This window comes from Musa acuminata, chromosome BXJ1-8, assembly GCF_036884655.1.
Source record: "Musa acuminata AAA Group cultivar baxijiao chromosome BXJ1-8, Cavendish_Baxijiao_AAA, whole genome shotgun sequence".
In the NCBI taxonomy this organism is placed as follows: Eukaryota; Viridiplantae; Streptophyta; class Magnoliopsida; order Zingiberales; family Musaceae; genus Musa; species Musa acuminata.
This window is the reverse complement of record NC_088334.1, coordinates 11,163,385-11,187,148: the sequence shown is the minus strand read 5'-3', so window position 1 is coordinate 11,187,148 and position 23,764 is coordinate 11,163,385. Positions and strand designations below refer to the sequence as shown.

At 40.4% G+C, this 23,764-nt stretch overlaps 3 protein-coding genes across 11 annotated transcripts; 1 reads left to right on the top strand and 2 right to left on the bottom strand.

The window, feature by feature from the left end:
* Positions 1–16: 16 nt before the first annotated feature.
* On the bottom strand, positions 17–7,574 carry LOC135587511 (cytokinin dehydrogenase 3-like). 2 transcript variants are annotated; one of them, XM_065079022.1, is made up of 7 exons: positions 6,609–7,574; positions 6,392–6,519; positions 6,050–6,310; positions 5,710–5,970; positions 5,271–5,612; positions 964–993; positions 17–816 (listed from the first exon to the last, which is right to left on the bottom strand). In XM_065079022.1, the coding sequence occupies exons 1-6, from the start codon at positions 7,186–7,188 to the stop codon at positions 979–981; spliced, it is 1,587 nt and encodes a 528-aa protein (XP_064935094.1). In that variant the 5' UTR covers positions 7,189–7,574; the 3' UTR covers positions 17–816; positions 964–978. The 2 variants fall into 2 exon arrangements, with proteins under 2 accessions (XP_064935094.1, XP_064935095.1); XM_065079023.1 differs by lacking the exons at positions 17–816; positions 964–993 and having other exon boundaries at positions 4,579–5,614.
* On the bottom strand, positions 3,844–4,592 carry LOC135587512 (uncharacterized). Its single transcript, XM_065079024.1, has one exon. It carries the CDS (start codon positions 4,526–4,528, stop codon positions 3,989–3,991), a length of 540 nt encoding a protein of 179 aa, XP_064935096.1. The 5' UTR covers positions 4,529–4,592; the 3' UTR covers positions 3,844–3,988.
* A 5,535-nt stretch (positions 7,575–13,109) lies between the features above and the next one.
* Positions 13,110–21,028, top strand: LOC135587510 (uncharacterized). Of its 8 annotated transcripts, none has more exons than XM_065079017.1 (13): positions 13,110–13,316; positions 15,413–15,568; positions 15,649–15,729; positions 15,813–15,908; positions 16,075–16,158; positions 16,240–16,309; positions 16,407–16,489; positions 17,845–17,924; positions 18,078–18,176; positions 19,644–19,740; positions 20,350–20,439; positions 20,532–20,613; positions 20,803–21,028. In XM_065079017.1, the coding sequence occupies exons 1-12, from the start codon at positions 13,137–13,139 to the stop codon at positions 20,568–20,570; spliced, it is 1,155 nt and encodes a 384-aa protein (XP_064935089.1). In that variant the 5' UTR covers positions 13,110–13,136; the 3' UTR covers positions 20,571–20,613; positions 20,803–21,028. The 8 variants fall into 8 exon arrangements, with proteins under 8 accessions (XP_064935089.1, XP_064935088.1, XP_064935087.1 ...); XM_065079016.1 differs by having other exon boundaries at positions 20,707–21,028; XM_065079015.1 differs by having other exon boundaries at positions 20,683–21,028.
* Positions 21,029–23,764: the final 2,736 nt, after the last annotated feature.

The following is a 23,764-nucleotide window of genomic DNA, read 5'->3' as shown; positions in this document are numbered from 1 at the left end:
ATTTCATCGATATAGAACCAAATTAATATATGGAATTTGTGCATGAAATTTGATAGAAAATCCTATTAATGTGGTGCCTCCAAGAGATTGTTACAGTTCATCAGAACATGAATGATCACATCTTAATAGTACCTACATGTTTAACAAGATATGCCAGGAGATTGTGCTGACTCTGTCCACCAATCTGCCGGTGATTCTTACAAATTATTTGGACATCCACCGACCACTGGAAAACGGAAGGGCAGGACAGCATTTAATTATAGCAGGAAGGTGGTGCATCAAGGAATGCAGCACCAAATGATCCATCTTAATGAGTTCAACGAACAAACAGATTACTCATTAGTGAAGTCCATCTCCAACACAAATCAAATGCCATAAATTTTATAGATAAAAGAAGCAATGAATGATCTATAGAGATGAATAGGGGAAAGGAAGCCAGATGATTACCTCCTCTGTTGGGCAGCATATCTGTGATCCACCAAATAAATACAGAAGAACAGGAGAAATTGGAGAGGGGTCGGTCTGTTACTCTTCTTTGGGCAAGTATATCTGCAATCCAACAAAGGAAAATAACAAAAAGAACAGAATACTTTGGAGAATGATTTGTTACTCATCTTTGGGTAACCAGAAATAATGGTAGTGTATCTGCAATCCAACAAAGGAAAATAAAAAAAAGAACAGAATACTTTGGAGAATGGTTTGTTACTCATCTTTGGGTAACCAGAAATAATGGTAGTGTATCTGCAATCCACCAAAGCAAGATACAGAAAGGAGAGAAGGATTCGGAGGGGGATTTGCTCCTCTTCTTTGGGCAACCTGAAAGAAACCCGTATCAAATGATACTGGCTGCATCATAGAGATAATGACAGCTCCTGTGGTTATTGCATCAGAGAGCGAATCTTACACCAAGACAAAATGCTGGAAGTTAAAAATGGCAAGTGAAGAATCTGATTATGATCATACCTCTTGCGAAGACTGCTATTGCAACAGGCTCTGCGAGATGCAAATGAAAAATTAATTAGGATGTTCTTATCAGTATACCAAGACACATTACAAACTAACAATATTTGCGTCCGCCGCTAATTTTGCCACTCATCAGAATCTTGGAAATGTCTATTCAGCATCCTCAAGCACGCTTTCACACACACACACAAATAATTATTTCAAAATTTGACCTACCAGTAGTTTAAAACTTGCAACCGTTGGACAAGTTTAATAGATCAAAGACCAACTGAACATTGTCGCAATAAGTAGCCAAGAATTTGATAGAGAGAATCTCAGATGCACCATTACATGCTTCATAGTAACGAAAAACCACATAAAATATAAAAGAGAACACATTATTATGGTTTCTCATTATCATCATGAAACAACCTTTCTCTATAAGACTGCATATAGACCCTTCATAAACTCTACATCGGTAATGTCTCCTGCATTAAACACACCCCTTCTTAGTTGTTATTCTAAGTGAAGAGATAGAGGAAGAAAGTTCCGTTCGAAACTTCAAATGAAGTAGAGAAGTGCACCATGTGTGATATATAAATCATTGTTAAATAACCTGTCGATTGGGTAAAAGAAATCCTACAGGCAAGCAATAAAATAGCAACATGCAATAAGTCAGAAATTTGACCAATTAAGAGAAAAAATATCTGCGAGTTGGGGACGCTGCTACTTAGCTGGCCTGAAAACATGTACATAAGAAGCAGGATAAAATGATGGATTGTTATTCTGAGAAAAGACAGGGATAAACATGTTAGTGTCCATCGTAAGTTGGAGGTTGCTACAAATGAACAAAGGGCACAGAAAAATATAAAACCATCTGAAAATTTTAAATGTCCAAAACTACCTTGAACTGCAACAATATTAAAACCGACTCTCAAATTAGGAGTTCTGAACTAATATATCAATATGATTAGGTGAATGCACAGAATTTGAACGAATTCATTACATGCTGCAGGCATCTTATTGGTCTTCGTAATAGTCGCTAGTTATCATCTTCCACATTCCTACTCGAGTATCCCTGAAAAGTTCCAGTATTATCTCCTGAAAACTAGAAAAGGGACTCCAAAACAAGCAGTTCGAAGCTTAAGATTTACCTCTAAACATGCTTATCAAGAGACAACAAAAAGCAGCCAACAAAATTGTATATCGATTTTTATGAAGTGCCATCGAAGATCATTAGCTGAGCACTAAGATAAGCAATCACATGGAACATGTTAAAAAACTGCAGACAGGAGTCCTAGAGGATCTGCACAATCTAGAAACACAGAAAGACTCGAGTTCCAAACATATTACAGTGAGTCAGCATACTAGTAAATCAACACACTAAAATGTTCTTACACAACATTTACAAGATCCATATGCAATGTAGTCAGAAGGTAGGAAATATAACCTTAGTGAAACAATGAGTAGGTTCAGGCTCTACCCCAACTAAAATTCCAGAGATTTATACATGTATGATCAAACCATCCACCAGTTTGGTCCAACAGAAAATAAAAATATGCAAGCATAATAAAACTGTAGTAAAACCAGAACCATATACATTTTTCAAAGAAATCCATATATAATTGTCAACTCCAGGCCAACCATTTCAATTTTAGGTAAAAATCAAGACGAGAATTATCAAATACATGAGACTTTGATAGTATATCGCAAGGTCCTGGGCTCGAATCCTGCCTTCGTCATTGACCCATTGCAAAAAAGATACATGAGAACATTAACAATTGTATTTATCATCTGACACAAATTGAACAAGAAAGCGACAATCAAATTCTTGACTACCGCAGTTTGCAAAATAAAAAGAAGTTGGCTGTAAACCAATGGTAATGCACGGAATTCTGAGATCTCAATCAAGGTCTATTTCAACATTATGTGCTTGGATACTAAATACAGAAACTTCATATGAGAGAGACCCTCATGAAGAAAATCTAGAAAGCCCAGTTGGATGCAGAAAAAAAATATTTATTGATCAGACAATCTTAGATCATCTGGTTAAGGAACAAAAGTAATTCAATCATGATAGATGTTTAACTAAAGCTATCACATATCAATGACCACTAAGCAAAGATTTGTATCAAGAGAAAACATTGAGGCAAGGCATTGACAATTCTAACCGGCAAGAAGTTCAGTAGCAGTGCCTTCTTATAACCTACCAACATCATAAACCACCCAATAGATACTGACAAAAACTGTGAAGATGGAACATGCCAAAAGCATCACTATAAACATAGGCAACCTACCTAATCAGTCTTTTCATCCAAAATTGGAAATTCCATAAAAATTCTAAAGTCCAAAAACTAACAGAACCAAAAATACAAATGAACACAACAGTAACCCTCTCCTTTATTGCTCAATACCCCATAGCTGTATACAATGTATGTTTTCCAAAGCATGAACCCAAATACAACATGAGGACTCGTTCGGGAACTTTCCCACTTGTGTCTACAAGAAAACAACATGACATGGTGAAGGGGTAGATCAGTCCTTCAATTCCATCATACCGACAAAAAAACTGTCCAACCAAAAAATAGTAGCACATAGCATGATTTTCTTAATATAAATTGAACATATTTGCAACAAACCAACTAAACAAAGATCGCAATGCCATAATATGAACAAACAACTTGAATCTGCTAGAGTTCTTGCAATTGCTAATAACATGTCTGCAATGACCCATCGAAGAAAAATCACAATGCCATGATACTAACAAATAATAACTTGAATCTTATAGTGGTCTTGTAATTGCAAACAACACATTAGCGATGACTAATTAAAGAAAAATCACAATGCCATAAATCGAACAAGCAATATCTTAAGCCATAAATCGAACAAGAAACAATAACATCGAGGTAAGCCCAATGTAAATAGATTCCAACATCGTCAATTCGACAGACGGGATTAGAGCCAAACTAACATCAAATATTCACAGAAGCACATGTCCGCTAATATATATACGAATCCCTCGCCCGCGGTTCATAAAGCGCTAACCCTAATTGACGGAGACCGGGTCGGCTGCCGGGACCCTGACGTAGCCCGCCTTGGGGCTCTCGTCGGCACCCTCCTCCTCGTCGCTGTACTCATCGGAGCCGCAGATCTCGTGCCGGTGGGTGACGAGGGACCAAGCCAGGCACATGGTGGCGGCGGTGATGGCGCCGCACCCGACCCCGAAAAGGAGGCCGATGACAACCACGAGGACGTCCTTAGCGCGGTCATGGAGGGAGCTGAACCCGAGGGCGGCGGGCTCGGCGGGGACGACCTCGCGGCGAGGGAGGAGAGCCGGCCGGGCGATCCTCGTGGGGCGGGAATCGGGGTGGAAGTTGCGGATGGGGGCGATGATGCGGTACACGGAGACGAACACGGAGGTTTGGTGGAGGCCGGGGAGGGCGTCGTCGGACGAGGCAGTTGTAGTGATAGTGTAGCTGACGAATACGGTGTTGAACGGGATGCCGGGACGCGCGGAGGCGTAGGCGGAGAGGAGGGAGAGCACGGCGAGGAAGAGGACAACGGTGGCAGGGGCGGAGGAAGCCATTGCGGGTTCAGAGAAGGGAAAGGCACCGCGAGAGAGAGAGAGAGAGAGAGAGAGAGAGAAGGAGCACGAGTTGGCCCATTTATAGACGGGGCTTCGACTTGGTTCGGTCCTTTTCGCCGTTTGGCTGTAAATTGGGCCGGATGAACCGGCTGACAGAGCCGGTTTAATTGGGCCCAGGCGGTCGACAAGCCATTAAAATAGTGACAACATGTGAGCTTGCAATGTTGGCGTGCATTAACCATATGCTAGACCAATGGGTTTCACCACATATTGTCCCTTTCCTGATATGAAATCTGAATCTGTCGAGTGCTGATGCAACTTTGCATGTACGAATTTTTCGATCATTGCAGGTGTCAGATTCTGGACTAGATTTGTGTCTTCAAGAGCAAGCAGTCTCGCATACCCTCATGCCTTTTGCCTCCCGACATCATGCACATTCCCCGGAGCAGTTCCCTGAATCCTCTGTTGACAACTAGCTCTGTTGCCGTCTCTTTCGACCTCTCACTTCCCACTGCATGATCTCGAATCTACTTCGAGAGCCACGCCCACGAATCCCAGATTCATAAACTAATCCAACTTGTGATCAATTCGCTGAGCGACATTCCAAAATCATCCCTCTCCAAACGAATCACGGAAGAAAGAAGAAGAAATCAGAGAAGAAAAGAAAAAGGAAGGGAGGCAGAATCATGGAATAGTGCATGCGGTGGATTTGATGCGAGGTGTAGAGAGATAGATGTGGTACCATGAGGAAGAGGCATATGTCCGGGGAAATATGCCTTGGCCGGGGGCGAGGATGCTGAGGGGGTCGAACTGTGCCTTGCGGGCCACAAACCGGTCCCAGTGCCGGCCGAAGTGATCCTGCCAGTGGCCCTGGGAGGGGTGACGCGCCAGGTACTGCTTCGCTCCGATGCGGGGGGCCGTGGCGGCCTGCGCCACGCGACGGTGGCGGCGGAGGAGGTCTTGCAGGCACTGGGCTGCGCAGGTGGCCGGGTTGGCTGACCGGAGCACTCCGACGATGTACATCACCTGCTCCTCCGCTCTGCCTCCGCCGTCCGGCAGCACAGCCGAGCTGTTCGCGTCCCACCTGCAATCCGAACTCCATCGATAGCTTGAATCAGTGAATGCCGTGAGACCATGTGGCAAATAATTCAGGAAAACAAGAGAGGAGAGCCCTTTCTTACTTCTCTTAGAAGCGGGTAAATGAGAACGAGGCCTTCAAAGACAATAGGTGAGATGTTATCCAGCAGCAAGTCTTTGAACTCTCCGATCCCAGACTTGGGCACAAACATGTTGAGCCATGGGTGAGGCACCTCCCACAGCGCTCTGCTCCTGAGCATGGTCTCCTCCATCCTCACCCTGTTGAGGAAGTCGAAGTAGGAGACTTCCACACTGTAGAAATGGGAAGGTATATGGCTCATCTTCCTCAAAAGCTGTGTCTCAACCTGAAAGGAAAGAAGCACATCAGCCCTTCTCCATCACGAGGCTTTGAGCTCACTGGAGGAGTTGTTGAGAACTACCGACCTGCTCCACATCTGTGCTCTCGACTTGGTAGTCATGGATGGCGAACTCGATGCAGTAGTACACTCTGTAGCTGCCCTTGCTGTGGAACTCCGGGGTGAACCTCAGATGAGATGGGAAGGCAACGGATGAGCTGTGTAGGGAGTGCTCGTCGAGGACGATGAATCCCTCGACATAGTCCACTGCATCTGGCTTTGAAACCAACAGTTCTTGGTCCTCGGTGAAGGTCTCGAAGTCATCATAAAAGGCTCTGACCCACTTCACCTAACCAGGCCAAACCAGCGGGATCGATCAGTGAACACTAGGATCAGAGAAAGGGAAAAGCTACGAGCTTTTCGGATTTACCCTCTGCGGAGCATCCTGGAGCAGGATCCTTGCCCTCGTTATGATACCGAACTGGCCCAACCCACCCAGAGCCGCGAAGAACAGCTCTGAGCTTTCGGTGGACGAGCATGTTACTTGCTCTCCATCACCTTAAACATAGAACAAGAAATCAAAATCTACATTCTATCATCACCGGGGGGGGGGGGTGCGGGGGGACGAGAGATTGCTTTGTTGTTACCTGTCACCACGTCGAGTTGCAAGACATTGCTGATCTGGGGTCCGTGCTTGAAGGTCTGGCCGCTGATGCCGCCATTAGAGAGAGTCCCACCGACGCTGAGGTAGAGGTAATCGGTCCAAGACCTTGGAGCCAGCCCAAACTTCAAGCTCTCACGTAGCAGCTCGATCCAAAGAGCCCCACCACTGACATCAGCGTAAGAGGAACCGGACTCTCCTCCACGGTGGATGCTAATGGCGGAGGGCAGCGAGTCCATCTCGATGACAATGCCATCGAGGGCTTGAGCTTGGCCATGGATCGAGTGGCCCACTCCTCTTGCTGCAACCGTGACTTTATCGAAGGATGATGAAGCAGAGAGAGATCTGAGGAGGAGTGAGATCTCTTTCGGGGAGCGGGGTCGAAGGACTGCAGAAGGGGAGTCGAACACGATCCTTCCGAAGTCCAGAGATGAGGTGTTTGTGGTCTGGTGGAAGTTCAAGGGGCCAAAGTCCATGGGGCTCTGGATGAACTTGCATGGTGAACAGAGAGATATAAGAAGAAGAAGAAGGATATCGACTCTGGTACAGAACAGAGCAAAGTCCATCGAGGGAAGAGCTGAATATTGTTTCAATTTCTCCTAGTTCAGAGAGGGGAACATGAGAAGAAAGAATTGAACCCACTGCGACTAAGAAGGTAGTAAATGACCAAACAAAATGGAATTTGAATAGGATTTCACCTATAAGAATGCAAAGAAAGGAAGCTCACTCAACAAACAAAGCCATCAAATGAAAGAAAAGTACACATGCAGAGAAATACGATTAACAAGGGAAAACAAAAGGAGAGCCAAAATGATTGGGGAAGAATGAGGAGCTGCACTAGGTGGGCGTAAGAAGGAACCTAGAGGCATCTTAGCTGGGCTTTGAGGAGGGGGTTGGTTCTCTGGACAGGAAGAAACAAAGGAGCAGCAGCACCAAATGATCAGAGAGAGAAGCTGTCACATACCTGTGAGGGGCTGGTACACACCCTCTATAAGAGGAGCTGGAAAAGCAGATGGGAACAGAAGTCTCCTGGTGGTGAAAAGGGCAGACGGAGAGGGTGTGTACATTTATAGGAAGGCTGCGGGGGGCAGGACAACTGCAGGTCCTGGCTGCGAATCTAATGGGACCATAAGTCCTGACAAAACGGGTTGCATGCGAGACTCATCTCACCTCTCTCTCTCTCTAGCTTGCACACAGTCAAGTGGCCGTCATCAACAAGCCCCTGCTGATGCGAGGAAATCTTACTGCTGGGATGCACACGCAGCCTCTCTCCTGTTCCACTGGATGGAGACACTCCAAAGGGAAGACTCCCTTCCGATCCACCATCAATCTTATCTTGTGCGCCATCCTTCTGTATGGTCATGCTCTAAATCACACTGATCAGATATCTCGGATGGTGATGGAGGAGCCGCCTGCATGATAATCCACTCCCAGGGAATGTGGTGTCACTGCTGAGACTGTTGGTGGCCCCTGAAGCTGTGATTCCACTTGTTACTCCGGTTGACCAAAGCCCTTGCTCGGGTGGCTCGGATGCCCGGTAAAGGAGGCAGGAAGGAGAGGCCCAGGAATCATATCTTTTGCAGTGGACTGCGGTGGAGAGCTGTGGCGACGTCCTCGGAGCCAGTGATGATGCTCGGCCACCACACCCCCCAAGGAGGTGCCTATAGATCGCGTGGTGCAGTCCGTGAGCCCTGCGCAAATGGCAAGCGTCACCGGCCACCTTTTTGTGGGACTCCTCCATGGTTCAGCGCCACGCTGCCCAATCTACTGTAACTTGCCATCATCTCCGGGCTCAAAAGTTTCGTAGCCATTCCTTTTATTGTGTTCTATTGTGCTGCGTCCCTCCACATGCAGCAGCCATGAGATAAAGAATCTTTGCAGGACAGCAGCAGGGAAGAAGACGAAGGATGATTTAGTGGCCATACTATTTGAACAAGAAAGAAAAAGGAGGAGAAAAGTTCGGATAACATACTCCCTTCTCGCAAGAAAAGCAGCTTGTCTCTTCACTGCGGCAGGATTCAACCGGCTGGTGTTCAACCATAGCTTGCTTGAAGTATGTTCCTCCTAATTTCTATCTGGGAAAAGAAGACTCCACCTGATAGATTGATGAACATTCTCCAAGTTCTGTTATAACATCAATTCAGGATTGCCTCCTAAAAGAATGAATCGGGCATTATTATGATCCTCTCTCCTTGAAAGGGCCAAAATTACTCGAGTGGATATCCTCACTGTCATAGTAGAAAGAGCAGGCTTATACTTTCACGGTCCCTTCAGCTTTGGAGACCTTCACTGGGCCCAAAGAGATTGAGGCTTTTAATGGATAACCGTGAATAGCCACTCAATTGGTGGTCCTCAGCGTACTTGCTTTCACCAGCCATTACAGATGTCCATGATCTAATTAACTATGTGATACTATCCAAAAGATCATCCTTGTCTGCTTTATAAGCTCAAGCAAAACTAGTAGTAGTCAGAAGGCATGAATCGGAACATTGTCTAATGTTTTGTGCTTCAATCAATCTGAACCAACCTTTAGCATGTCTTTTCCACTTGATGTGCACGAGGGAAATATTGCATTAGCTTCGATCAATCGGCTTCCACTTTCTCATCCTCTGTTTCTTTCTCATAGCAAATTGTTTTCTTCTTTCAAATCACATACAAGTCCATTTTGCAAGTCCTCAAATCATCTCCCTATCACGCTCTCTCATTGTTGCTCCAAGTAGAGCAATTTACGGAGCTGGCTGAATCCTTCCTGATATTAAACTGAGATTTTATAAGGAGACGCAGAAGCAACACTTGGAAGCCATCACTCAAATCCTTGGAAGGTGAGCGCACAGAAAACAGAGAAGAGCAGGGCACCCCAAAACTTTCTTTGGGCAATGAAACAGTCCTCCATGCTTTTGTTTTCTCTCTTAAGGAATATTCCACTGCAAGTGAGGTGCAAGTCTGCATGAGCTCCACCAGCAACAGTGGAAAGACCCTCCCCAACTTGTTCTATAGAAAATTTGAGTGCAGCATGGCGTCGTGTATCAACCTTCATCTCCTCCGGTATCCTTTCTTTTATATCGTCTCTCTCTCTCCTGGACTCCTCTTGTAGGACAGATTGCCCATGCTTTCCTCAGTTATCCAGGGATAGAACTTGTGAGGCCTTTTCTTATCACCAGCTCAATAGCAAACCTACTCCTTGATCTGAACCCATCCAGACCTTTAAAGCGAGTGAACCGTGCAAGGGTTATGCTCTGTGGACATTCCCAAACTGGACCTGTCAGTAGTCCTGCTAAATCTAGCCATCACATGTGCCCTGTTCTTGTTCATATGCAGATGTGCGTACTCAAGTTCCCACCATCCTCGGGCACGACAAATAATGGAAATCTCTACACTATTTGATGAGAAAGATCTACTGACAGTCCCCTGTTTGGGACGATCTTGTTGATAACTCCTCACCAGTACAAACCTGAACAAGATAAGAGCTCTGATTCAGCTAATTTATTCAATTAGATGTTAAGGTTGAACTACTAAAAGATACTCCTGCATGGTGCTGCACACTACAAGACAAGAAATAACAACCATTTCATTGGGTCAAAATTGAGTTTACCTTTCAATTCTTTGGTGAAAATGAAGCTTGATTGTACACTGCTTGAATCCAGATTTTGCTGAAGCTAGATTGCTTATCAGAAAATGCAGTCACTTCTCCAGCAAAGTCAAATCTCTTTGTAGGGCTTAAAGAAATGATCTTGTCAAAAAGATATATACTCTGACATCTACATATGAAATAAATCTAAGTAACATAAATGACAAAGATTTGTCTTCACGGCACCATCAAAACAAACATTTTGCCTATAAAACTTGGTAACCATATATTGTTCAAGGTAAAGAATCCTGAAGCAACCAACTTTGACATTACCAACCTGATAAACTCATGTTGGACTAGTGGATGATGTTGCATATTATATTCTTCCAAAAGGATTGCAATCAAACTGATCAACTAATGAAAACCCCATTTATCGATGAAGAATTTGGATTTGAGATCAGATTAGGTAATTTGTCAACATCAAAGCAATCCTTTTTAATTTCTGAAAGATGAAAATGACAACAATATATATTGATGAAGGCAACATATTGACCACAATATATTGTCAACACCAAGGCAATCCTCCTAGCCTCGATGCTTGCTGCAAGTCAACTTGTTCTATGCAATAAATAGAGGAATATCACGATCCGACATAAGGTCACAGCAAATATTATAAACTCTATGATAGAGATTCTCATTCATTGCTAAGACAATCAAAATTTATGATTAGAACAGTCAAAATAAATCCCAACTAATTGGAGTGATAGAGACTATTGTCATTTAATACTGCATCCAAACTAAAAGAAATGAATAAAGACTTCATCGATCCTCAATCTTCGTCAATATTAATAATAAACAAAGTAATAAGAAAAGAATGCCATATTATTAAATGGCATAAGCCGCCGAAGAAATCTCGGAAATGGTCTTATCTTCATTAGAAACCAGGCTTTGTTCAACGGCTTAATGAGCATGGTAAGATGAATTGTGAAATCTAATCTCAATTGTTCACAAGAATACTTTCCATGACATGATATTGCACTGAAACCTATTCATTCATGTCCAACAATAAATTTCCTGAAGTTGGGCACTGCAGATTAGTGTTATGTGTAGTTGCTCTAGCCTGTAATTAGTGTTGTACTGAAGGAATATCTTGTAAGACAGTGCCAATTTAGATAAAACAAGAAAACATAGCTAGACTGAATAACTCACAAGTTCTTATAAACCATCATATAAATTCACTTCTTTGCTCTTCTATACTGGTCAAGGATGAGATGTTAGTAGAAAAGTATAACGCTTTTGAAGAAAGAATAAATCCACAAAAGCAGACCATTTCATCCTAGTAAGTTGTTCCCAAGAGGTAAAATGACTATCAGCCAACTTAGTAGAAGCAGATTATAACTCGTCAAAATCTACCACTCATGAAGAGAAGCAAGTATAACCAGATTCAGTAGCGTCCATCGGCCAGCTAGGGCCAACTGAAGGTAGCACATAAATGCCAAAGTGTGTCTAGCTCAATTCCTCCTGTCAATGTTCTTGATAAACTAAGATGTAAAAAAAGGAGGAATTTGAGTTAAGCCTGAATATAACCAAGTCATGTACATAAGAGTCAATCCAGACCAGAAAATTGTATTGGCCTAGCTCAAGTGGTGTTTAAAACAAAAGAAAAGTGATTTTACTGCTCCAAAGAAGCACCAAGAAGAATCAAATTGCAATTCATAATATTTAAAGAAAAAGATATCTCTATACAAAGAGTGAAGTTCTAAACTTGCTTCTCCATCTAGTTCTAGTAATAAGCAGCGAATCAGGTTTCATCACAGCTTACCTAATTAGTTGGTCGCCACAATCATTGAGGGGTATGTTCATGGTAGTGGGTTATACCAAATTACCAGAAAAAAGCAGCATAGATTCAGGTGCTCTCTTTCTCACGGAGAAATCATGCACTCCATGGATCAAAATGCCCTGCCACATGAGATGCATCAAAAGTGATTAAACTGTGTCAACCTTAATCTTTGGATGATACCAGCTACTATATTCACACAGATAATCTATTAGTTTTCTCTGTGATTGCCACATGTATCTCTTCCTGTTGGAATGGCTCCATCATATCTCTATCATCATAAGCTGCAGCCTCGGCCTCCCAGTTCTAGCATCAGCATCAGCTTCTCCTTCAGTTTCCAGACTGCCCAGCCTCATAGGAAGAGTCTGATCATGGTGCTGCTTCTGGCCTTGTACCTTCTTCTCAACTGCTGCCGATGCAGAGCCAAGAGAAAATTTTACAAGTCTCTCTTTAGGTATGAGGAACAAGCTTCAGATATTTTGAAGAAAGCAAGTTGTGTTGATCGTCCCAAGCTTAAGTTTATGCTCTAATAGTTAAATTTGCATGCATCTCACATAATTAGACCAAACATGAAAAACAAATAGTAATTTATTCCTATCAAGTACTTGAATCATATACTATTATATCAGACATGTTCATTTTCTTTTCCCTTAATTCTATTCTCATATCACATGTCATGTAATATATTCTTCTTTATTCATATAGGAAAATATAATATATATGCAATTCATGTATGTGTTACACCTAAGGGAATTGACCTCTATTTGTAGATAACATCATCAGTGGAGTGACTGGAGTCAAATGTTATCACATGTTTTGGGTCATGAATTTACCACTCAAGAATACAAGTCTCACGGGATGATTAGCATATCAACCTTATTCATATAATATCATGAGCCAATCTAGGTCTTCTCTCGTCGCAGTCGGGAATCTTCTTAAATCCACGACCTAACTAACGGAGCTGTTCGTGGATCGGATCTATCTCGTGGATCCGAAATCAAAACTGGTCCGATCACCAACCGATTCGGACTCAAAGTAAAGCCACCTAAAAATTCCCCCGCTTCTCGTTCTTCGTCGATCCATCGCCGCGAATCCTAAGAGAGAAGGCCATGGGGGAGGAGGAGGAGAGGGATCCGCAGCGGCTGAAGAGGATCGCGGCGGCGGCGTACGACTACGACAACGATCCCCGATGGGCGGAGTACTGGTCCAACGTCCTGATCCCGCCCCACATGGCCGCTCGATCCGACGTCGTCGACCACTTCAAGCGCAAGTTCTACCAGCGCTTAATCGTACGCCTTCGATCACTCTTCCTTTCCTTTCTTGGTTTCTCATCGGATTGATTTGATCCATTCTTGCTCCTTCGTCGTTTCTTGATGGCTAAGCCGAGGCGAAGATCGCGGAGAGGTAGTCCTTTTGTGGGATCTGTCAGTTCATTTTCGGTTGTCGTTGGAAAAGTAATGTGTTCGTTGGCTAAGGTTTAGTCGTTGGCAAATTTTTTGGTGGTTTTCAGTTGCTTTGGTTAATATGATGAAAATTTACGTTTTTAGTTATGATATGCTTTTAAGCATTTTTTTGATGTTGAGATCCGCAGCTTTTTGCTTCTATAAGTGAAAGGTTCGTTTCTTGTTCTCCATATGAAGCCAGCAAGTTGTTAATTTCTGGTTTAGCTTTTGTGGTGACACCTAAGGGCTTCATCTTTTACTGTCTAATACTTGTACTTCTCTCTTGGAGTTTGATGTTTTTATATGGTTTTGAACTTAATTCTATGATGCTTAGTTTTGGCTTTCGCTTATTTATAATTAACATTCTTTTCTCATGAGTCCATGAATCCGTTGACTTGTCAATTTTGTTCAACACTCTCCCCGACTGGTGTTAATATTCTTTGATGGAATGTATGCTTGGAAGATGAGTATGACATGATAAATAATCAATTACTATGGATACTGTTAAAGCTTCAAGTCAATGTTTGTCGTCTGCTAGTGGGATTCTAAGAAGCAAATGAGCCGGACTCTTTCATACTCCTCGTAAACATAGCAAAAATTCCAACTCCAACTAGATCAAATAGGTCCTGGTGTTGGTGGTTTTACTTTTAAGCTATGCTGAAATCTGAAATTATCATCTAGCTTAAATTTTTTTTATTTGATGAGATTATTTATTGTCATGTTTAATGTCTAGGCTACGATATTTATGTTCTTGAAGATACAAGATTTTGAGTTCCAGTCAAATGATTATCATATATCAGCCTCATGGGATGTTTATGGTTATACCTATTGATGAACCATATCCTGACCAAGGACTGGTTTGGCCCTGATTCAGATGGGTGTCAGATGGGTGTGAATCAAAATTAGGGCCCCCCACATACAGTGACAACCTTAAACCTAATTGAGTTATGGTTTATAACATTTCAGTTATTTTGATTTGATCGACATAATTTTCAATTCAAATTCTAAAGTTGCTGATACATTGCATCCCTCATTTTCTGCCCCCCCTCTCTTTCTCTCTCTCTCTCTCTTTGCCTCTTCCTGTTCCTCACCTACATATAATGATTAGAACTCTTCCTTCTCTTTTCCTTTTCCCTCTCTCATGCAGAGCCTGCACACAGTGATTCATAGATGTCGGATCTAAAGCAGATGGTGGTAACATCTATTCTTTTCCTGCTTGCCTATTAGGCTATGGGGCTAGTACTTCTTGAATTTTTTATATTCCATAGACTTGAACTTGATTTTGTGGATTTGATGGAAAAATTTATCATTCTTGACCCTGAAATTCTGGCTGCCCAATCCGAAAAGGATGTCATGCACACAGTCCACACAGACACACCTGTACAGCAGTGGGTAAGGTCCACCTCAAGATATTTGAACCACTCACATCATATTTGTTGACCATTCAGTTGTGATGTCTTCTGTTACCTTCATTAAGCTAACACTGGCAGTGCACATATCTCTTCACATGCCTGCCTAGTCCACCCTTTCTGGCCTTCATCCTTCTCTGCTCCACTACCTGATTGTTCTACTTGTCATGCTTCATTTTTCAATTTGGTTATTTCTACTGTTAACATAAAGAATGGACAGTCTGGGCGAGGTTTTTAACTGCTTTTCAGATTCTTATACTGGTTATTATCTTGATTGTCTGTTAGTAATCATAATGGTTTAGAATTTTTTAAAGCTAAATTGGACATTGGTCGAACCCTTCATTTCAAATCTGGTATCTTCGTTATATAATGCATACAGGTTTCTTGGGAATTGAAGAACTTTCTTTTGGTCAAACAACTAAAATTCTCCAAAATGGACAGTCTGCTTGTATAAATTGATGATCTTCCATAATCTGACTTGTATAATATGAACATATGGGTAATCTTGGCATAACTGAAGCTACTTATCCACAGACGAAGAAGGGGACGACGCTTCCCTCGATGATCAAGAACAAGGAGAAGAGGAGTGTCATCCATGCCAAGCTCAAGCGCGAGAAGAAGATCGAGAAGCGGAAGCAGGCCAAGGCACGAGAGGCCGCCATCAAGCGAGCCCTTGACCTCGGCGAGGAGGCAAGTTCTTTCCCCTTTGATCTCCACCTTTTGCTTGGCTTTCGCTTTTCGGGTTATGAATCTTGTTTCTTGATCGATAGCCTCCGGAGAAGAAGGTGCCGCGGACGATCGAGAACACTAGGGAGGTCGATGAGACGGTCTGTCGACCTGATGATGAAGAGGTGAGCATGCTATTCGGTTTATGTTTTCTTCTCTTGCTTTCTACTAGATGTTGGTTAGTTATTCCTGATAATGGCTAGTCCAGTTATTTGCAGGGAATGATGCCGATGAATTTAGCCAAGTCCTGAAACAAGAAGTGACACCAAAGATATTAATCACCACAAATCGTTTCAATTCCACAGTACGTTTTTAGTGTTCGTCTTTCCATCACTTTTACCTTTTCTTTTGTTGTTTATTTGTGTGTCCTTCTTGTCCTATCTTTAAATATTTTTTAGGATTCGTGGAATCCATATTTACTAGGAACTAAGGCCACCACTGAATTCTTACTTTTTTGAAAATGCATGCAGAGAGGTCCTGCCTTCATTCAAGAGTTATTGTCTGTGATTCCAAATGCTCATTACCATAAGAGAGGAACCTATGAACTGAAGAAGGTGAAGCATTTGTGATGAACCAAAATTATGGTTTCTTATTTTGCTGAGCCTTTATTATGATGATTGTTTCTCTTATTGCAGATTGTTGAATATGCAAAGAACAAAGACTTCACTTCAGTTGTAGTGGTCCATTCAAATCGAAGGGAACCAGGTTAGAAGCAACATGGGAGATAGTGACTCTTGTTTTGTCATTGATTGTTGTTTGTTTTTACATCTGTAATTCTGTCTTTAAATACCTGTTTTTATAGATGCTCTGTTGATCATAAACTTGCCTGATGGACCTACGGCACATTTCAAACTATCTAAATTAGTCTTGCGGAAGGAAATTAAGGTACATTCACTTGCACTTGAAAAATGCATGAAAAATAGTTGAGTTCCATCATACTTTGGAGTTTCTCTTCTTGCTTCCATACAGTCATTTAGTAACTATAGTATGTACAAGTTGGCATGGTTTATTTCACTAGCAATGTGAACTCAAATTTTCACTTGAGCTTTTGAAACATGGGGACATCTTAGAAATGCATCCTGGATTATTATAGAGTACAATGTTGTCAAGTACTCACAGATCATTTAAGTTTTTTATTTCTTAAATAATTACTGAAGTTTATGATATTGTATGATTACTTGTCTTGGAGAGGATAAATAAATCATAACGTCATCCTTATAGCTTCACACAAAATCTTAGCTTCTGAACCTGATAAGCATTACTTGTATCATAATATCCCAGCTGCATAGTAGTTCAAAAAATTGAAAAATGCATTAAAAAAAGTTTAAGATCCTTTGGAATAAAGCAATAATAAAAAAATCATTAATAAACTTAATAAATAGTAATCCAAACTAGATATAGTATGGTGCCTTTGAGCCCCTTGGAGATCCTTAAACTGTCTCAAAAATCTCCTGAATATTGATTTGAGTTTCAAGTCAAGCTGTTCGTAAAATGAGGTTCATACCATGCTGATGGCGTACCTGCATTGTTTTGGCTTGGCATGGATCCCTCTTTGATATATACTGCTTAGCAGTATCATTCTAGGACATTACTAGAATGCCTTCGCAAGTAAGGCAAATCAGTAGTATAATAGTAAATTTTGCTTGACCTTGTTCCTCTTTGTCATTGTTCATGTATGTCAATTTGGAAATATAGCTCTTGTTCTGCATTTTACTGCAAATCAGTTACAATATATGACTATTGCCACATCTCTAAGTTGTACTTTTGATATAGTTGTTATAGTACTACGGTCGGAGGAATGATTTTTTGTCGATTTGAATTGTGGCAATTTTATATTATGTATGGACCAATAATATGAAAGTTGCATCTGTGATTTTTTTGCCCTTGTGATGCTTATAAAATGTCTTGATGATTGCCGCATCTGTGACATGCTGATGCTCTAGCTTGTTCATTGTCTTGATCACCTACCAACCCTAAGCTTCCACAGAAGGCTCTAACAAATATTCTCAATCGAATGACTTTTAATGCAGATTAGCCCATACCATAATTTGATTTCTTATTAATTTATCAGTATATGTGCAAGCATTACATAATAGATGTCTAATTTATAAATATCTGGAAGTTTAATGCTTTGTAAACATTCATTTTCAACTGTTTTGCTACATCATTTAAAATATTGGTTTTTAGTTTCATATACATCATACACATCCCTTTAACTATGGGTTTATTTTGGCAACCAGAATCATGGAAATCCTACAGACCATAAGCCGGAGTTAGTACTGAACAATTTCACCACACGTCTTGGTCATCGTGTTGGAAGGTTAAAGTTTTACTTAATTCAAGATGTCAAATGATACTCTCATTTCTCCTTTTATAGTATAAGGATTTGTTTTCCTCTTCTTGTTTTTTTCCTTCTTTATCAAACTTATATTTCTGCTACCTCTATTGATTATTTGAATTTGACTCTTTTTAGGATGATACAATCACTATTCCCTCAAGACCCCAACTTTCGTGGTCGTCGAGTTGTAACATTCCATAACCAGCGAGACTTCATTTTTTTTAGACATCACAGGTATATCTATTTTGTTGACTACTTATATTTGTTATTACAAAATATGTTGAGGATCTTATGCAGAACCTGGAAGTTTTCTCAAGCCATATCAATAGTAGCTCTTCTATGTCTCATCATTGAACCTTTTTTTGCTTTCACGGACTTGCTTTGACCACTGGCAGTATATTCTTAGTAACTGTTTGAATTTCTTCAAGTGCCTCTAGACATACTTTGTTTAAATGTCCTTTGCAATTTTTGCTCAGGTTCTTATTGTCTAGTGTATTCTTTGTGCTGGTAGAGTGAAATAATGGGCCTATTTAGAGGTCTTGGACCGTTAAAGGTCATTTGGTGCTAGCTTAAGAATTAATTTGAGCTACTATTGTTCAAGGTGTTGGTCGAGGAAAGCATGGACATGTTTAGGAAACCAGAGATGGTCACCTAGATTGAGTTGGGAACAGTGGAGAATATTGGTCCAGATGTCTGTGGCTGGTCTCTTAGATGGGTAGCAAATATCAGTATGTCTGAAATATCTGTGCTATTTGAGGAAAGCTGTTTGTCATCTTTAAAATTAAGAGCTATCAGATCTCGAGTCTGATTCCAATGTGGCTCCAACAACTGTTAGATCTATTGCTGGAACACCTGTGGTGATCTATATCGCCAACTAATTATTTATCGTAATGAAAACTACTTTTTCCGAACAATATGAAAACTGAGATTTCTGTAAAGCTTCCTGTGGGAAGCTAAACAGAGTTCTAGTGGTCAGAAATATCACTGAATTATGATGTATATGCTCTAATCAGTAATATCTAGAAACTCACTATAAAAATGATCCTGAAAACAAAGAAAAAAGTAGTAACCATTGTGGTTTTCCCAAGTTTCATAGAAACTGAAATAAATAACGTAGATGTTGAAATTGCTGATGGAATTATGGATGTAACAAATTGTATAACATTGTGTAAAGATGGCTCCGAAGTAGGATGAAACACTTCTAATATTGGAGAAGATAAGGGCTTCATCTTATCATGAATGTTCTTCTTGGATGGGAGATCCTCCCTCCTGTAGAATTGTCTCTAGTTTGTACTGCTGTGCGATGTGAATTCTACTAGTCAAATGAACATCAAGGAGGAATGCTAAATAGTCTTTTAAAAGTTTAGATTCTCTTCCTTTTTTTCCATTATGTTTTTTAAGGTTCTTTACACAGGCACATACTTAATGTTGGTACCATGAACTGATCTCAACATATACTTAGTGTTTCTTCTTTTGTTTGGGTAGACTTGTACGAAAACCCTTGGCTCTAATTCCAGGAATCTTTATTTTAATTACATTACCTGCATCTGATTCACTTTGATATGTATGCTATTGCCTATTAATGTGTAAATTATCCAATTCTTGATCCTAGTATTGTATACCATGCATCTGTGCCTGTTTCCCAAGTGTCATTTATTTATGCCATCTGGAATTATGTCTCATTTTCTCTGCAATTATTAGGTATATATTTGAAGCCAAAGAGAAAAAAGATGAATCCATGGCCAAGGCTGCCAAGAGCAAGAATATAACTCAAGAGAAAGTGATTGTACGGCTTCAGGTACTGTTTAACATGAGTGTCGCACTTTGTCATTTGATGATATGCTATACAATATTTATTACTTGGACCAGACACACATACCATGATGTTTTCTCACCCAATTTTTAAATATTTGAAGCAAGGTTCGCAATACCGTACCGTACCGGAGTTTCGACATGGGCTCGGTACTGGTACGGTACGGTATACCGCTCAGTACACCCAGGTGTACCGAGTGGTATATTCAGGCGTGCCGAGCACTGTAGTAGTGCTACAGTGCTACAGTACTGCTACAGTGTCGGAACGGTAACATATGGTCCGCGTACCGGAAGTTTGGCGGACCGATATGTACCGCCCGTACCAGGCGGTACGGACCGGTACTGCAAACCATGGTTTGAAGACTGTTTTATGTTATGGTCTGATCTTTATTCCCCTTTTTGTTACACTAGCAACGCAATTTCTCTGTACCTGGAGTATTCCTGTAAACTTTACTGCTTAGTTATCTGACCACACTCAACAGCTGTTGAATTGTGACCTGGGAGATGGATTATTTGATTTGACAATCTGACATGGTATTTTGTCATGTATTGGCCATGACATTTTGTTCACATTTTATTCTTTTTGAAAATGCAGGAGTGTGGCCCTCGCTTTACACTTAAATTGAGGAACCTGCAACATGGAACATTTGATTCAAAGGGTGGAGAGTATGAGTGGGTCCACAAGGTACTCTTTCGTGATCTTGGTATAGAATTTACCATGTTCTGGGATTTTTTGCTTTTTCCATCAAATTTACCATGCGTTGCATTTGATTCTAGCCGGAGATGGACACGAGCCGCAGGAGGTTTTTCTTGTAAGCCAGAGATTTTGCTTCAGAAGAAGACCTCCCATTTTATTATGGTAATTGAGCTTTTTTACTCTTCTACAAACATGCCAAACCACATTTGTTATTGATTTTAATTTCAGTAGTTTCTTTCCCCACTGTATGTGGAGGTTCGATCAAGTGTGGGCAGGATTTCTCTGCATCAAGAAACAAGTTAATTAGCTCGTAGTCCAATGACAATGGTTTCTGGGGCTTTTGTTTCGTAGAGCATTTGGCTAAGATTGGTCAAAAGCCTCTTTGAGAAAGAGTGGCTGTCCGTTTGCTGGAAGGGAAGGACATGACCTCTCTCTTAATCTGCTTAAGATCAAAGTCCTGCTTGGGAGTTGGAGAATGTCAAATTGAGCTAAAAGGATATGCATACTGCAATCAGATTAGAACAAAATTGTTGATGTTATATGCATGTTTTAATACCATTGTTAAATGCTTTAATGATATGCTTTTCCATGGGACATGATATTACAAGCAAGAGTGCACTGTGTCATCACGCATGACCACTGTCTGCAGTTTAATGCGTAAATGGCATATACAGGTTGCATTTATTTTTCTAAAACAAAAAAATTAAAGCAATATTTTTCCTACAAGGAATGCCATTTTTCAATTAAGATGAGATGATCCCCTTGGATCAAAGAATAACGCTGCCAATGTGTATTACACTTCTGACCAAAAATGTCCGTGATGGGAAGAGACAGGCGCAGGCTTTTTTTAGGAATAAAATGATTAAAAAAATATATCAGGACCAAATTACGTACAAATAAAATGAATGTACGCCAATTGAATAAATCTATCTTTATTTTTATACATAAATCTTTATTAATCGCAATGTATTCGAAATCAATCAGACGTGATTTTGTACATCGAGTGTGGTTGAGGAGGTCGATATTATTATTTACACGAATATCAAGATCAAAAAATATTTTTTAAATTCATCCTTTTTGATGTTCAAATTAATAATTCGAAATAGATGAGTGATATAGTGGATGGTAAAAAAAGTGAAGAAATAGACTTTAATCGCTTCTAATAATCTCATCTAGGTCTTTTATCCACGTAGACGATTAAAGACGAATATATTTATAACCGTCTATCTTGGATAGATGTCTACGGGGATAGACCGATGGGGGATAACTTTTATCTCCTAATTTAAATATCACTTGAAAAACATTTATCGAATGGTGATTGATCGATAATATCTTCCCTATCACTTCGTCAATTCGACGTTCAAAAGCACATCATCGTATCTTCCCTATCACTTCGTCAATTCGACAATCAAAAGCATATCATCAACATCAAACACTAAAAAAAAAAAAAAAAAAAAAAAAAAAAAAAAAAAAAAAAAAAAGAAGTAGAGAATGGTTAAATAAATGATCGGACTCCGTTCTTCACATATGATTGGAATTTGATATAATCCACTAGAGCATTGTGTTGGATTGATATAATCCACTGTGCATCTGGTTGTTTGTGAGCTCATCACCATGTCACCTCTCTCAATCACTTGTACATCCACGTATTGTTGATGATCTGAGGGAGTAGATTATTGTCTTGGCTGGTGCAATGTTACTTATTTCTCTATCTAATATTGTGCGCAAAGCCCTCATATCATGCAGAGGCTAAAACACATTGCTGAGAGAGTGACTTAATCTTCACTGGTACCTTAAGTGTACCACAGTAAAGTCTTGCAAGACTTAGGGGGGGGGGGGGGGGGGAGGGGCAGTGTTGGGGAAATACCAACTTTATATCTAAATACAAATATCAACTAGCACAACATAAATAATATAACAAAAAATTAATCACACAGTGAGATCAAATCTTTTAATATGGAAAACCCAATGTGAAAAAAATCACGGGACCATAATCCATCTCAAACTTCAACTATCAATAGCATTGATAACAAGTTTACAGTAAAACTTCTCTAGAACAACCAGAGGATCATAATAACATCAAGAACATAAATCTTGGCTCAAGAATAGCATATCATCATCACATAGGATGGATCTCCTCAAAAGAGAATTCTAGGTCTCACAAAGTAGATATAACAGGAAAGTACCTTAGAGAGGGTAAACTGTAGATTAACACCATTAGAATTATAGAATTTTTTACAAGGATTCTTCACATAAAATTTGGGCCAAAACTGATAATGTTTGGCCACCGATCGTAAAGCAGAAAACTCATAAACCTAATCTTTCTCTCTCCTTCTTTCTTTCCGCACGCTGCTCTCTCACTTGCACCAACGTAGCCCTATCTCTCTCTCTTTTTTAATTTGTTTGATTTGGGCTCAAAAGACCCAACTTATCCAAGCCCACATATGGGCTGGACCCAACAATTCTCCCCCTCTAGCTCATTTGGTGGGCTATACCAAGGACTTTGTCAACATATCTGAACCATTCTAATTGGTATGTACTTTTTCCAACTGTAATTCTTTCATCTCAAGCACATCACGAATTCAGTGATATCTCACATCAATATGCTTGGATCTAGAATGTTATATTGAATTCTTGGAGAGGTGAATGACACTCTGACTATCACAGTAAATATTATATCCTTAAGAAACACAACATCTCTGCTTCTAATAATCTTCTTATTCACTGGATCCCATAATTTGTACTCAAACTCTCTATGACTATATCCCAAGAAGATACATGCTTTTACCTTATTATCAAGCTTGGACCTTTCATCTTTAGGAATAGGAACAAATGCTTTACACCCAAAGACTCTCAAATAATTATAAGATATATCTTTTCCTTTCCATACTCTCTCTAGAACATTATATTTCAGAGGAACTGATGGAGAAAGATTTATCAGGTCAATTGTAGTTCTCATAGCCTCCCCCCAAAATGACTTCGGTAACTTGGCATGAGAAAATATACACCTAATCCTTTTTTCAATGACTCTGTTCATCCTTTCTGCCACACCGTCATGTTGAGGAGTTTTAGGAACTGTTTTCTCAAGCTTGATACCATGGAATCTACAATAATTCTCAAAAGGATTCTTGTACTCACCACCATTATCTGATCGAACACACTTTAGCTTTCTACCAGTTTCTCTTTCAACACTGACATGAAACTCTTTGAAAACATTGAGTACCTGGTCTTTAGATTTCAAAGCAAAAGCCCACACTTTTCTAGAATGGTTATCAATAAAAGTAACAAAATAAAGAGCACCTCCAAGAGTTCT